The 17176-nt window shown below is 33.4% G+C and overlaps 1 protein-coding gene and 1 pseudogene across 1 annotated transcript in view; both read left to right on the forward strand.

The window, feature by feature from the left end:
• Nucleotides 1-15723, forward strand: part of LOC124451192 — a 30198-nt gene extending 14475 nt beyond the window's left edge. The window contains exons 3-6 of the mRNA XM_047001817.1: nt 9184-9380; nt 11232-14783; nt 14874-15076; nt 15239-15723. Of these exons, the coding sequence (XP_046857773.1) occupies nt 11458-14783; nt 14874-15076; nt 15239-15723 (4014 nt within the window). The 5' untranslated portion in view covers nt 9184-9380; nt 11232-11457. The remainder of the gene's footprint in view (nt 1-9183; nt 9381-11231; nt 14784-14873; nt 15077-15238) is intronic.
• The window catches only part of LOC124451191, a 70136-nt pseudogene that overhangs the window by 32683 nt on the left and 20277 nt on the right, over nt 1-17176 (forward strand).

The raw sequence follows: 17176 nt of genomic DNA on the forward strand, positions 1-17176 counted from the left end.
TCTACTTTTATTTAAGGTTTGAGAAATTGGCGATAAACTGTCGACATGATTACAATTCTTTACAAAGTTCTTTCAAACATGGTAATCCTCCTCCACGTTATCATTATGAAAACAGAACATTTCATAACGTCAGGTGATTATTATCTTACTGTGTTTATTTTAATCTTTAAAAACCATTGAGTGAATGTATTTTCTCTTTTCTTTTATTTTGAGTGGATTTTGAATAAATTTCTAACTAGAAATAGCGTTTTACATTCTGCTCTTAATGTCAATTGAGATTTCATAATTTGCGTAATTTCTTTCAGTGTTGGACACTGTGGGGTGGAGTTAGGATAAATAGGGTTTTGATACTACTTAGGGTGAGGGATTTGTTAGGGTGAGGAAGGAGAAGATTCATGGTGATTGTGTGCAACGCTTTCTTACCCATCTAAATCCTGTGCAATCCTTTCTTACCTATGTATTTAAACCCTACAGTACCGACCTCGAGTAACATGACTTGACTCGCGAGTATCGAATGGCGAGTCAATTGCGAGTCACTCTCGAGTGTGAGAAGTTTGCGAGTGAATAAGTGACTCGCTGTTTGCAAGTGAATCGAAATAACGCAAAAATTTCTTTCTCCAATATTTGAAATTGACAAACATAATCTTAAGTGTAGTGACAAGTAAAATCACACCATCTCATTCATTTTTGTCGACGTGAAGTCAATAAAATTGTTTCAGAAACCAATCTCATATTTTTAACATTTCTACTGACAAGTGAATCGCAAAAGTTCTAGCAATTTACTATACACGTGGTTTTATATCGTTCTTCCTTTTAAATGTCTATGGCCTTTATATCAATAGCGACTACATCCAAAACTCCAGGTCAACGAAGTTCTTTCAGAACCGAATTCAAAAGATTATACATACACTCATCGCATAGCTACATTTCTTAAATATTTGGCTTTAAAGAATATTCGTTTTTTGAATGCATTCTTTCCTAAGATTATATATGTCCATAATCTAAGACTGTTAGAAGAAAATGTTTGAGCGCTATTTCAATTTACTCATTGATTGCGTGACATTTACTTTACATTTCTCTATGGTGTCTACCGCTTTACGAATAACGTTTGTGCCATGAAAAATGTGAAGTTATTAAAATGCTTTTGTAAAAAAATTCAAAAGATTTTAACGTCATTAGGTCCCGAGATATTGCTTCAAATGAATAGTCGTTTTGCTCCCATGTTTCATAAAAAGATATAAAACCGTTGCCTTCAAAATGTTGAACAAATTTTACTTGTCACTACACTTAAGATTATGTTTGTCAATTTCAAATACTGGAGAAAGAATTTTTTGCAAGTTATTTCGATTCACTCGCAAACAGCGAGTCACTTATTCATTCGCAAACTTTTCGCACTCAAGAGTGACTCGCAACTGCATCGCGAGTGACTCGGTCAATCGCAACTCGTCACTCTCGAGTGACTCGCTATTAACTCCCGTGTCACTCGCCCACTCGCCATTCGACACTCGCGAAGCATGTCATGTTACTTTTTGTAACCCTTTCTCACCTACATCTAAACCCTATGCAACCCTTTCTCACCTATGTATTTAAACCCTATGTAACCCTTTCTCACCTATGTATTTAAATCCTATGTAACCCTTTCTCACACCTATGTATTTAAACCCTATGCAACCCTTTCTCACCTATGTATTTAAACCCTATGCAACCCTTTCTCACCTTTGTATTTAAACCCTATGTAACCCTTTCTCACCTATCTAAACCCTGTGCAACTCTTTCTTACCTACTTAAACCATCAACACCCCAACATTAAGTTCACAAATAATAATGTTCTAACATTTGGTTAGAGTGACTAAATTCAAAGACTGACTACGCTACTGTATGTAAAGTTTGTTTTATTTGTTGCTTTTAGTGCAGTAATTTCACAAACACCTTTAACTAACAAACACTAACATAATTATTATATGTTTATTTTATTCTCAACCTGACAGTTTAGCCAACAAACACTAACATAATTATTTTATGTTTATTTTATTTTTAACCTGACAGGTCGAATACAGATTTGGGTGACCATGATTGTGTATTATGAATCGTCAAATACATCAATATTCCACTTCCTTCAGGTAAATATGTCTTTTCTTCATTATTGTTGAATTGGTTTAAAACCTTTGTGCTTAGGATTTAGGATAAAATATAGTGGATTAATAAGATGTCTAGAGGATTAATAAGATGTCTAGAGGATTAATAAGTTGTCTAGAGGATTAATAAGTTGTCTAGAGGATTAATAAGATGTCTAGAGGATTAATAAGATGTCTAGAGGATTAATAAGATGTCTAGAGGATTAATAAGATGTCTAGAGGATTAATAAGTTGTCTAGAGGATTAATAAGTTGTCTAGAGGATTAATAAGATGTCTAGAGGATTAATAAGATGTCTAGAGGATTAATAAGTTGTCTAGAGGATTAATAAGTGTCAGGTCAAACAATGGATGTTTGTTCTGATACATACATCTATAAACCTTAAAAATCAATCTATAAAAAATTTCAATATACTTCAAGGTTACAACAAAGACGATATGAAAGTGTATGTGTCCTATGAATTTCCCTTTCCAAACGTAAGTTGGTTTATGTTTCATTTAAGAAATAAAAGATGTTTACTGTGTTTACACAGGCTTATGCAAACCAAGTAGACCTTTGAGAGCAGATCAGTGCAAGCCTGAGACTGAAGGTCGAGGGTTGCACAAGCTTGAGAGTTCTCACAAACGTCTCCGAGGTTTGCATAAGCCTGTGCAAACACGAAAAACATCTTTTATTTCTTTTATAAAATAACAATAATGCGAAAAAGACAAACATTTTAATTTTTCCTCTACAATGTATTCATGATCAATTTGCAAATTCTCTTTGACTGAATTGACTGTTTTGATTGATTTGATTGGTTGAGCTCAGATGTGTTTTGCACAGGTTAATGCAAACAAGGCTCTAGACCAATCAGCGCACGCGTTTCATTGTGTTTATTTTATAAAAAAATCACATTCACACTACAATGATTCACCAACATGACTGTGAATTGACATCTTTGCATGATTAGACACAACGCAAGAGCGTGCAATTGTGACAAACAATGGAAGCATTGTTAACAATTTTGTTAGACAATAAAATCATTGTTCAAGCAGTTGTTCTCATTACCGTTGAACAAATTCTATATTTTGCAAACGACAGATTTTGTTCATGTAACAAACACTTTCTTACTTTTTCCTAAATCAATGTTATTTGTTTACACTAAATTTTAAAATCACTCAACTTTAGAATCAACCTCAACCTGACTTCACGGAAACCATCAAACACAACATTAATCCTGGTAAGTTTTATTCAAAATGAATGATATCATACAGCATTGGATCCCTGCATGATCTTGTATTGAGGGGTGAGTGGGGACAGGAGAGGAGTTGCTTTACTATGGACCATTGAACTAAAATACGTGGAACGCTACCTCAAGCAAATAATTAAAGCCATATCTTACGCCAGACACGCGAGATTTTACCCTAGACACGCGTGTTTAGTGTTTTGAGGTTCTCGCGCGGAGTGATAATTGATTGACTACACACGCGTGTCTAGGGTAAAATCGCGGCTTCAAAATATTATTAGGGTTTTGTATTACAGGTAGCGTTCCATGTATTTTATTTCAATGGAGTGGATAAACAATTGAAATTGATGGGTGAATGAGGAATGAAGGTGGTTTGTGTAAACGATTTGTAGCAGTATGGAAGGTTTGAAACACTCGTTTGTAAAAGTTACCCACCTGTAAAGAATGCTTTTGTCTTTAAATCAGGAGGGAGTAATGTTAAACTGCGGGAAGGTCGTTTACTTTACATAGAATAAAGTCTGTGTATAAGGTGTTGTATTTCCTCGTTATAAAATGAGACATCAGCTGAGGATGTTTTGAAATTTGTGATGTTTCTTTATAGAAATCAGAATGGATGACAACAACTTGTAATCACGCTCTATGTGCTATCATCGATGTTTTTACTCAGTATTTTGATATTCTTCTATTCTGTTGGTTTTATGTATTTATTACCCTTAAAATTGACGTATATTGTAGATAATGTCACCTGTCGACCTGGAGGATGACATCGTGCCCAAATATCCTGAAGATAAATAAAAAGCTTGTGAATTCTTTTAAAGGAAAATTTTTGCTTCAATTGTCTCCATAATTATAAGACTTGAAAATATTTCATGGTAAGCTAAAGCTCGCATTTTAAAAAAGCTCATTTGAACCAAAAGCTCATATGAAGCAAAAGTTCGCATATTGCAATATAGCTCGTGTGAATCTTTAACTCGTATGGACCAACAACTTGCATTCTTTGAGTAACAAGTGAAAATTTTTCCGTATTATTTTTTAGATGAGGAGGAACAAGATGGTCAGCAATCGTCAAAAGGTTTGAATGAAACGGAGGAGGAAATGCCTCAAGAAACAGTTGAAGAAACCAAAGAACAAGACAGCATTAGTTTACATAGTACGCCTAGTTTACGATTTGAACCTGTCGAAGAACACGAACCAGGTAACTATGTGTTAGAAATCAATTGAGATTAATAATTTGTTGTCACAGCCTGCTGCCATTTACGTGTTTAATTTACTTTAGTTTATTAGAAAGGCGTAGCAAAACGTATAATTGATATATGCGTTTGAAAAACTCAATCTGAAGTGAACAGCGACGTCATGTAACATTTCTTGAAACTGCTTATGTTCTAAAAATTTACATTTTTTGCAATGTTTGAAACAATAATGTTGTTAATTGTTACTAATAGAACTAATAATGTTACTAATTAGTAATTATTACTACTTCTCCTGTTAACATTTATTTTTCATAAAAAATAGCACTAACTTAAGAAACTCATTTTTGTTTTATTTTTTTGCATTCGTTGCTTATTTTATTATATTGTAGAAGACCTCTAATAAGATAAACAAGTCCTTTTTTTGGGATATTCAAAAGTTTATTTTTACCAACAATTGAAAAAATCGTCTGAGCGTGAATACTGAAATGTTCAACCAACACCCGAGTGACATTTTTAATTTTTTCATGTATGTACTTTAACGTCGTAAAATCATCTCATTATTTTAGTTGTGCAGACGGAGAGGATGCTGTTCAATTCATTGATCATAAAGTGTTTCGTTTAATTGGAACTTATCCAAATGATCGACAATGTCGTCTTTTTCCCAAGCACCAGCAAGCGAGAAGATGAAGATACTATGGCTGAATTACAGGTCAGTTTTAATTACGGTCATTGTAGGTAATACTGAGATAAATTGCTTGGTTGTAATGTTGTTATACCAGAGTTCCCCTTGGTAGCATAACAAAGCTCTTAGCTGAGGCACAGAATATGTTATATACAGAAAAGACACTTGGCATCTTTAGTTGTTAGGAATAAATTTAATCAATGAAAAAGTTTGTCAAGCAAAATGTGCCAGGATTGTTACCATTGCACTTGACTGTATACAAGTAAGTTGTTTTTGTTTGATGTGTTAGGACACTTGGAGTCTTAAGTTGTAAGATATAGATTTAATCTCGGAAACATTGTCATTGCTTTGTCTCTAAGCCATTACAATTGGATAGCACAAAATAGAGTTGCTAAAGAACATCTTTTTGTTAGTTACCTCCCAAATTCCTCCCAGAATAATCTAGAGGATCCATACTTCAAAAATTTGTCATTATTGCTATCCTTATCTATCCACAGTACTTACTCATATCCAATCCTCCAAGTTCCCATGTGTCTTTTCACCAGAATCCTTTATCCCTCCATATATCTATGTAGGTCGTGTATTCATCTTATATAAACTTCTATATTTCATATTCTTTGTTCTTAGAAACTCATTGCTTATGGTCATATTGTTCGCGATACACCAGACTCCATTGAACCAGAGAGGCGTTTAATTGACAGAATTATCCTATTTGTACTAGCTTTTCTGGTATAAATACTGATGTAAACGTTCAAACACAAATTATAAAGATATTTATAAAAGTAATCTCAAAATGTTAAAGTATTTAATGAGGGAAATGATATAACCTTGAGGAATTTAAAGAGGGTAATGACATATGTATCCCTATGTTTTTTACATTTTTTGTCTAATTTTTTATTATTTTTAATATTACGTCACCTACACCAGATATAACATAAAGTTCACAAAAATATTCTCGTACTATATTGAACTTGCAGGAACGATGTCTCTTTCAAGGGAAAGAGCTATATTTTATATAAATATAGGAAAAAATATGCTAGGAAGACAATTTGAGCTTTTATAAAAACAGGACATTAATTTAATTTTCAAAGCCTTTATCAAACTTTCTATTTTATGAAGTTATTATAAATTACTTACAAAAATCATCACAGAAAAGAGTATCGAACCATGTATCAAAACCGTATGAGATACATACCCATATTTTTCAAGGAGTTTAATGAAGTTAATCATGTATTGAATCAAAAGGTTTTGTCAAATTTTCGTAGATTCTTTACAATACGACAATAACAAATTGAAGGTCTGTTATGCCGATCGGTGCACAGTACCTATTACATCAATACATCTCTTGATCTTTGACCCTGGAATTTCGGAAAAATAGTTTGACCATTTCCATTTGGACAATTTTTGGCCTTTATTCTCTTCAAATTTTTTTTAAAATTTATACTGGAGCCTGTTGCACGAAGCGTGGATAGCGTTATCCATTGGATAGTAGTTTTTTAAATTTATACTGTAGCCTGTTGCACGAAGCGTGGATAGCGTTATCCATTGGATAGTAGTTTTTTAAATTTATAATGGAGCCTGTTGCATGAAGCGTGGATAGCGTTATCCATTGGATAGTAGTTTTTAAAATTTATACTGGAGCCTGTTGCACGAAGCGTGGATAGCGTTATCCATTGGATAGTAGTTTTTAAATTTATACTGGAGCCTGTTGCACGAAGCGTGGATAGCGTTATCCATTGGATAGTAGTTTTTTAAATTTATACTGGAGCCTGTTGCATGAAGCGTGGATAGCGTTATCCATTGGATAGTAGTTTTTTAAATTTATACTGGGGCCTGTTGCATGAAGCGTGGATAGCGTTATTCATTGGATAGTAGTTTTTTAAATTTATACTGGAGTCTGTTGCACGAAGCGTGGATAGCGTTATCCATTGGATAGTAGTTTTTAAAATTTATACTGGAGTCTGTTGCACGAAGCGTGGATAGCGTTATCCATTGGATAGTAGTTTTTAAAATTTATACTGTAGTCTGTTGCATGAAGCGTGGATAGCGTTATCCATTGGATAGTAGTTTTTTAAATTTATACTGGAGTCTGTTGCACGAAGCGTGGATAGCGTTATCCATTGGATAGTAGTTTTTTAAATTTGTGAATGTGCATGGTTATATTTTGTTTATGATGATGAAATTTTGTAATTCTAGAACCAATATTGTATTTCATTTATTGTCCAGTTCGAATCGTTGATTTTTCCCTTTTAAGATATTTTTGAAGCACTCAAAAACGTTGCTACTCAGTTCAATGGATAGCGTTATTCGACCTTCGTGCAACTGATCTCTTTTCTGGTAATTTATTGGTAAAGTTTCTGCAAAAATATAAATCTGGTGAGAACCATATATGGACAATGAACATGATTATTGTCTACTCTTCAGCTGTACAAGTTACAAGTGCGGAAGTAAATCAGAATGATCTCGTGATGAGACCATCCCTTTCATTTGAATAATGTGTACATTACAATACGATGAAAGACAAAATTGAAGAAATATTTCAATATAAAACTGTGACTCTACGTTGTGGAACGAAATAATAAGTGTGGAAATGAAGAAATAGTCGCTTTGGTCATATTTGGTGAGTAAAATTGTGTAAAACATTGATTTTAAAGCGGTATTGTTTAGCCACTCGTTGTATTGTAAGGTTTGACTAAATGGCAGAATACTCGTCAACTCGGATTCATTGACTGTGTATCCACATTTCAGTAGATACACAGATGATATTATACCGTATATAAGACGATTCTAACTTCTGAGAAAAGAAAAATCAACGTGAAACGAAACTATAAGATAAATAGCTCTACATCTATTGGACAATACGATAATATATATTTATGCTTAGTATATCAAATTGCGTTTCATCATATAAACACAAATGATCTGTTTATCAACCAAAATGACTATATTTTATTATTTAAATCAACCAGAAACGATTTGCATCAATTATACATTACCACATTGATAGGTAAGTATAGATTTATAGTGCCATTGTCGCACAACCAAAGCGTTCTGTTGTGCGGCTTGCTAAATCACGATTCTTTTGACGACAAACGTTGGTTCATTACCACGAGTATTAAAATCAAAAAAGGCTTATCCAATTCGTCTCTTCAAGACTTCAACTCAATGCGTTACAATGCATTAACCAAATGCGTCGATAAAATGCGACCATCAAAAATGCGTATTGAAACAACCGGAAACAGCGTTTGCAGCCTCTGTATATACTAAACATTCAACAATATAAAATTACAAAGTTTCCTCTTTACCACGATTGGAAAGAAGGTCTTCCTCAGCAACTCAATGCTTTAAACTTCCCATGACAAATGCATGTGCGTAATTTAATGTAAATAGTTCCCATTTTACCATGCTCTTACTTCTTTAGTAATGTTCATGCTTACAGAATGAGAAAGATACTTCACTTGTTTTTATTATGTATGAAAATTTCTTCCGGCATACTATTTTATACTGATAAGTTTTACATCGTCCATATTGTTATTGATAAATTGATAAATATTACGACAAGCAGGTCACGTTGCAAGAAAAACTGTCTGTTGCTCATTTCTTTTGCTGTTTTTCAGTTTTTACAATTTTTATGAGCACAAAACGGTTAAAGCCACAAAGATATTCAACATAATTTATGTATTTTTTTTAATGATCCTTTTATTCATTTGAAAATGACTGACTCAAGTACTACCAACTGTTGTCTGACTATAGCTTCTGATCTTTGGTTTGGAAATTCAAACTTTGACGAAAAATGGCCATTTGGATCGATATTTAGATACATTTTGCCTATTTTCTACTCTAATAATTTTTTTGAATGATATTGGTAATTTATTATAAAAGTCTATGTAAAAACATAAATCTGGTGAGAACCATATATGGACAATGAACAAGATTATTGTCTACATTTCAGCTGTATCCAGTTACAAGTGCGGAAGTGAATCAGAATGATCTCGTGATGAACCCATCCTTTACATTTCAATGATGTGTACATTACAATACAAAGAAAGGCAAAATTGAAGAAATATTTCAATATAAAACTGTGACTGTACGTTGTGGAACGAAATAATTAGTGTGGAAATGAAGAAATAGTCGTTTTGGTCATATTTGGTGAGTAAAATTGTGTAAAACATTGATTTTAAAGCGGTATTGTTTAGCTGCTCGTTGTATTGTATCAAAGTTTTGACTAAATGGCAGAATACTCGTCTACTTGGAGTCATTGACTGTTCATCCACATTTCAGTAGATACACATGTAAGGTTTGACTAAATGGCAGAATACTCGTCCACTTGGATTCATTGACAGTTCATCAACATTTTCAGTAGATACACAGATACACATGTAAGGTTTGACTAAATGGCAGAATACTCGTCCACTTGGATTCATTGACAGTTCATCAACATTTTCAGTAGATACACAGATACACATGTAAGGTTTGACTAAATGGCAGAATACCCGTCCACTTGGATTCCTTGACTGTTCATCCACATTTTCAGCAGATACACAGATACACAAAGCATATATTATACTATATTTAATACATTACAAGATGATTCTAACTTCCGAGAAAATAAAAATGAGCGTTAAACGAAACTATAAAGGCTGAAACACACTAGGCTTTAGTCGCTCGTCTAAAACTACCGCTTTGCGTGGTTACTAAGCTAGTAGCGTAGTCGCGTCATCTAGTCGCTTTGAAAGTTCAACATGTTGAACTTTTGACATTAGTCGCTTTAGTCGCTCTACACTGATTGGCCAATAGATACATTTTAACTTCCTAAATGCATGTCATATTCCCTGTCATAAGCATCATACGGAATTTATAGATTATGCCTTGGAAAACGAAGGCAATATATAGTGAATTCACACTAGAACCTTTCAGTTTTTATATGACTTATCAAATAGGGACAATAGGAGCTACAAACTGGAACCCTAATGCACAAGCTAAATGCACAGAATAAAATTGTCCACGATATACGCGTAATGGGCTTTGATCATATTGGCGTATTTTAACTGGCTTGTTCTCTTTTCTCCACATAGTAGTTAGTACTGAGTAAATATTCTTATATTGGTAGCTATAATAAAGGCCGGAATAAAAAGCTTAAGTTATGTCTGTGTGTGTAACAAACAGAAATCTTTGCCATTTTCAATAGACGTCACGGTAAACCGTTTGTCTGGCTTTCAAGCGACTGAAGCGTGAGCATCAATTCGCTTTGGACCCGCGACTGAAGCAACTGCCTAGTGTGTTTCAAAGCTAAGTGGCGCTATGTATCATTGGATAATACGATAATATATATTTATGCCTGGTTTAGTAAATTTGTATCATCTTGTTAACACGAATGATCTATTTTCGTATCAAAACGACTATATGATAATATTTATATCAACCGCGAACGATTTGCATCAATTGTACATTACCACAATAATAAGTAAATGAAAATTTAAAACGCAATCGCACACGCAGTACTCTCATGATAATGCACAATTAAATTTATTTAAATGGATAAAATTTTTTGACAAAAAACTGTCCGTTTTCCTTTTCTTTTGCTGTTTTAATAATCCTTTTATTCGTTTAAAAATGCCTGACATGGAAGTCGACTAATTCACTGATTTGAAGAATCACAGGATTTTTTATCAAAGAGGAATCAAGTTAGAAAGAAAAACGCTTGGGTTTCTTACACATAAGATATTTATTTGTTTTGAATAAAAGTGCGGTTTTTATCTTTAAACAGCAACTTGTGTCAATCGCTTCGTTTGATGTCATTTGATAAATTTTTAAACATTTGCTGCATGAAATTAGAAAATCAGTTCGATTTTGACGAACAGCTTATTTTGTTCACATTGTCACATTCAACATATGAACATCATGTAGCTAGACCAAAAGAATTTATGTAAATATATGCATACCTAGAATGTTGCTTTTTGTTAAATCTATTGTGTCAAATCTATTTTTTATTGTGTCAAGTCGTTTATATTACTGGATGCTGAATTCCATGATGTACTATCAACTACTGGGTCTTGTTACTGAGAAGAGTGAACGTATTTTTTAACGAATAAAAAAAACAAAAGGATTATTTGTAAAATTACTTGCAATACAACTTGTTCATCAATCCATTTAATTTTGTGCTCATTTTGTACATTGCAAATTAATGCTTTTTGCACAAACTCGTTCTTCATTACTAGCTTGAAAAATGGCTTCACCACCTAAAAAACTGAAGTTTGAGGAAAACGGATCTCGTTTAAGTAAACTTTTAATAAATAAAGGAAAACAAGCCTTGACACATACATTGCAATCTTTATTAAAGCCATCAAGTTTAGCTGGTAAACTTAAAGATCCCTCTACAAAGACGACACTAACATCTTTGAAATTTAAAGTTATCAAGAATGAGCAATGGGATCTTCTTTACCCATCAACTGGCTCACCAGACATTAAAAAGTTTGACATCACATTATTGACTGTCTTATTGCGTAGCATATGTGGTCTAACAGCGCCACATAGTGGATGGAATAATCTTCCTTCCTCTTCAGATACTTCAAACTCAGCAAATATTGCAAGAATAAAGTTTTATCGAAACAAAGTGTATGGTCACATAACTACAACTAGTGTAAATGACAGTGAGTTTGAGCATTTGTGGCAGGAAATTTCAAAAGCATTGGTTGGTTTGGGTATTCAACAAACTGAAATAGATGAATTAAAGAAAGCTCCCCTCAGTGCCGATGAGGCAAATTATATTGAAATGTTAAAAGAATGGTATGAAGAAGACCGAAAGTTAATCGATGTTGCTGAGAAAACCAACGAAAATGTAAAAGAATTAATAAAAAACGTTGAAGCTATGAATAATAAATTAGAAAAAATCGAAGAAAGCATGCCAAAAAAAGTTGATGTAGTAGAAATTAAACAAGATATGGCAACAAAAGCTGATGTAACCAGAAAGAGAGAAATGAAACAGGACAAAATATGTTCTGATCTCGAGAAGCTTGGAAAGTGTAAGTTTGATGGTTTTATAAAAGATCTTAACAAGAAATACCTTGAAGACACTAGACAATGGTTATTTGAAGAACTCGACACTTGGTTTAACAATGAAAGTGAAGATGCTTCTAATGTCATGATTTTGATTGCTGGTCCTGGCGTTGGTAAAAGTGTGTTTGCTGCTGAGTTGTGTCGACGATATTCTGAAAAGAAGAAACTTGCTGCTTGTCATTTCTGCAGATATAATATATCAAATTATAGAAATCCTCGAATATTGATAGAATCATTGGCTAGTAGCATGTGTGATACAATATCAAATTTTAAATCTAAACTGAATAAAGAATTACAGAGAAATCATTCCAAAGAATCGATCACCGATGAATTCATTGTTTTATTAAATAATCCATTGCATTCATTGGAAGATTATGAACCAATGCTTTTGGTTATTGATGCCTTAGATGAAAGCCAAATTGATGGCAAAAGTGAATTGTTGGAATTGATTTCAGAAGAGTTTGACCGACTGCCTAAATGGATTAAAATCTTCATCACCAGTCGTCCAGAACTTCCTGTTCAAAAGGCGTTGAAAGACATGAATCCTGTGGAAATTACAACTCGTCCTCGTGATGAAAACAACGAACAAGACCTGCACAAGTATTTGAGACATCAGTTGAATGATCAGGTGCAGGAAGATCCCTACGTTCTACTTTCATTAGTTGAAAAATGTGAGGGATCATTTCTTTACGCTTATCACGCACAACTGAGCTTAAAGAAAGAAGAAATTGAGCTTACAGACGAGAATATTAAACAATTGGTCCCTAGTGGGTTAAGCGGTGTTTACACAAAGCAATTAAAAACAGTAAAAAAATTGCTGACAGAGAAAAGTCTTTCAACCGGAAATTCAGTTATTTCCAAAGTTATTTTTAAGCAGTTTCTTGAATTGTTGGCTGCCTGTCGGGAGTTTTTACCATTAACTTTACTGTTTAACTATTTAGGTTTTTCTGGTGACATCATGTTTGAAGTCCGCAGTAAAATCATTGAACTGTTATCTCAAATTTTGCCAGTTTACGATGATTGTTTAACCGTGTATCACAAAACTCTAATTGATTGGTTAAAATCGGATGGTTATGAAGAGCATGAGTTTACAGTTAGTCCAAAAAATGGTCATAAGTTCTTATGGCATGCTTGTGAGAAAGTGTTTGAACAAATTAAGTCGATGAACATTTTTGAAGATCAGATGAACACTGCTATGATTAAATATGCTTTGAAGAATGGAATCTATCATATGTCAAAATGTGGCGAAAATGTTGACTTTAGCTGGGCAGTAGATGTCAAAGTGGTTTGTGCGAGGTTAATGCATGGGGAAGACAAAAACATGTTTTATACCATTACGTGTGAATTGCTTGAATTCATTAAGAGAAAACGACATTTCTTGAGAAAAGATGTACTTGATGAACAACTATTTCATTTATTTACGACAAGAAGATGTAGGTCATGGTTAGATGGTAGCTTATCTTATTTACAAACTATTGCAAACGGAATTGATAGCAATAACAAAAGAAGATTATTGGCAAGGGATTTATTGAAACAAGGAAAGTTTGTTTGGTTTGAGGATTTAGACTCCACATATTTAACAAACCATCATCATTTGACTGTCTCCTTGCGTGCTAACGTTACATCTCTTTGTGTGTCGTCCAATAAAGAACGTCTTGCTGTAGGATATGAAAATGGTCAAATATCTATTTTTGAGCTTCCAGAATTCGAACAACAGTTCACTCTTGGTACTGCACTTGATAATTTAAGGTTGGATAACTGGAATGATGTAGAAACATTGATATGCCGGTATGACTATCCAACATTAGAGGAATTAGGTTTTGTACGTGGAAACATCTGTTGTTGCTCCTTTTCACCTACCGGAAATAGACTGGTAACTAGTGATGGATCTACTGAAGTAAAGCTGTGGGACGTTAACAATGGACGTTCGTTTCGTTTAGAGTCAGATGATATCGTTAATCGTTGTTCTTTCTTAGATTCTGGTTTGTTCATTACAGCAGACTATGTAAAAGATTACGAAGAACTTCCTAAAGATGTGTTCACTGCATGGAATTCAGTAACTTTGCAAAGAATTGATCGACGCTGCGTTGGTGATTACCAAAAACTACAATGCACCGATAAATGTTCAGAGTTCTTTGTTGCAGAATTCGTCGAGACTTTGTGTGATTTTCAATTCCCAAAGGCAATCGATATTTTTTCAAGAGAATATTACGATACACTACGTTCAGATTTAATGATAACACACCATTATCGTGATTGTATTTTTTATCATACAAGCCAGAATGGAAAGCTTTCTGAAATTACTCAGTTGAAAACGTGCAACGATCAAGAAGAAATCCTGTTTCATTTACCACATGTTAGGTGTCCATGTTTTTATAGGAATCTTGAAAAAGTCCATCCAATCTCGTTCAAGGATTTTTACGTTGTGCCGTATTTTTCCAAGCTTAAAATTTTCAAAACTCATCCCCTATGGAGACCTTCATTTTTTTTTGAGAAGTATATAATTCAATGTTGTTGTTTTTCACCGGATGGATCTTTTTTTGCTGCTTTCGCTGTTGGTGACCACGTCAACATTCATATTTGGAGCATTGAACATTGCACTATTATTCAAACTGTACCAATGCAATTGAAGGATGCATTAGGATGTTGGTGGTCGGATGGTTTACTGTGGATATGGGATGGTTCTCGTCATCTTACGAAGATATCCACTTCGTCTGAAAATTTTGTAGATTCTACTCAAGCAAAGTATGTTAACATTGGATTTAAACCTAAGGAAATCTTAACATTTGGTGATGTCTTAGTTTGTATTGACGAAGAAAAGTTTGTTCAAGTCGTTAGAATTACCAAGGGTGCGATACAATACAACAAAAGACTTCCTGTCTATAGTTCAAAATTTAAAGCAGCAGCTGTATCACCTGATAATTCTGTTATTTTAACTGTAAACAAAACAGAATACACGTTATGGAAATGGGGAAATAACAACAATGAACTTTATTTGAAACCTTGGCATACTGCAGAAATACCCATAACAGCTGTCATTGAAAAATTTCTTCCACAACTGATAACTGTAAATGATCTAGAGTTCAACTGCTGTATAAGTGATAATAAACATGCAGCCATAACATTTTCCGAAGGCTTCAAAAATATGGGCATTTATGTAATTAATGTTCATGAGAATGGTGATGTGAATGCGACTTTGCATGATGTCAGTAAATATTTATTTCTCTACGACCTAATCATACACAAATCATATTGCATTGGGGAGTCTCTTGAGTCATTGGTTGCTGTAGATTTAAAGAGTGATGAAGTATGCGCTGAATTTGGCGAACAACACTCTATGCCTCATATAACTATGCATTCCAATACAGGAACTTTAGCTATTGTTGACAGCTTAAATTGCGAAATTCACTTTTTAAAACTTAATGTTCCTGAATAAATACATCAATTCAAACTTTAATACTAAATTCAAAAACCTTTTGAGAAAATTGCACTTAGATGTTGATGGTCGTAAGGATGATTGCTTGTTTCCACCAACTATAGTTTTCTACAGAAGAAGTTTACTTATTGTACAAGGCAATCTTTAAGAAATTATCTATATTTACCAAAAATAAATTTGGATCAATTTTGCAGAAGATCTTTTAAACTTATCAGTACTATTTTTTGGAATGTCTTACCTCCTGCTATTAAAGAATGTAAAATATTATCTATGTTTTGCAATAATCTGAAACGATGTATAATTGCTTTTTATAACACAAATGACTTGTATTTAAAAAGAGCGCATCTATAAAAATTGATCATTAATATTTGTTTATTCCTTTCTAAGATTCAACTTGTAATCTTCATAAATGAATTGTCATTTAAACAGGGCATCCTCTAGATTTGACTACTACTGTAAGATGCTCTGTCAAACTTATTAGTATGTATTGTATCTCTGAACAAATGTCATGTTGATGATTTACTTTTTAATAAAAATGTATGGTTAAATAATTTGGTTATTTTTATTTAACAATAACCGTTGTCTATACAGTTATAGATATACGGGTATGACGTCATTGTGATAAAAACTGAGTGGCTACGAGCCGCCGGGCAAACCTATGTTTGAAAATCGGATTTTTTCTTTTATTTTTGCTCAAATACGTCCAATGCTTCAACTAGGTATTCTTAATTTCTTTATTTGCCCATTCAGGGATATATTCAGGTAAATATTCAAATAAATTCTCCGTTCGTTTGTCATTTAAAAACCAGGAATTTTCTGTGACCTCAATTCCGTGCGTCTGTCCTCTTATAGATCATAGATCTCGAGTAATGAAATTGTTCAAATTCTTCCGGTTATTTTATAATATTATAAATAAGACGTTCACTACATAAATATGAAAGAATGTCGACACCTCATTCATTGTGAGTCATGTAATAATATGGTGTTGTAGATGAAGATTATTTTGTTTAAACTATAGAGTGACTTTCTTCAGACATGCTTTCAAGAACTGTAAATAGAATTTAAAGTGCTACTGAAGTGAAATCTTGGGTATCGATTTTTTTCTATAATCAAATAGTTCTATCTTTCCTGATCACTTTGGTATAGTTTTTATGCATATTGAAGCACGGGATCATCAAATTTTTGCTCAAAGTTGGGTTACGCCACAGAATAGATATATACAGAAGCGCCACTCGATGTCGGAACCTTTGATGTTCGTGTCCCCAGCATCCGGGCAACTTTACATGGCGGCCATGTTTCCAGCCAGATAAATGCAGCCAGATCGCAATATAAAATATAGTTCTACGGATGGGTTTTGGCAAATAAACCCAAATATTTCTATAGATTGGCCATTTTTTTAATATTTTTTTGTGTGGATACAGTTAACACATCAAGCTCTCAACAATTTATCATT

Source organism: Xenia sp. Carnegie-2017, unplaced genomic scaffold (assembly GCF_021976095.1).
Source record: "Xenia sp. Carnegie-2017 unplaced genomic scaffold, XeniaSp_v1 HiC_scaffold_24, whole genome shotgun sequence".
In the NCBI taxonomy this organism is placed as follows: Eukaryota; Metazoa; Cnidaria; class Anthozoa; order Malacalcyonacea; family Xeniidae; genus Xenia; species Xenia sp. Carnegie-2017.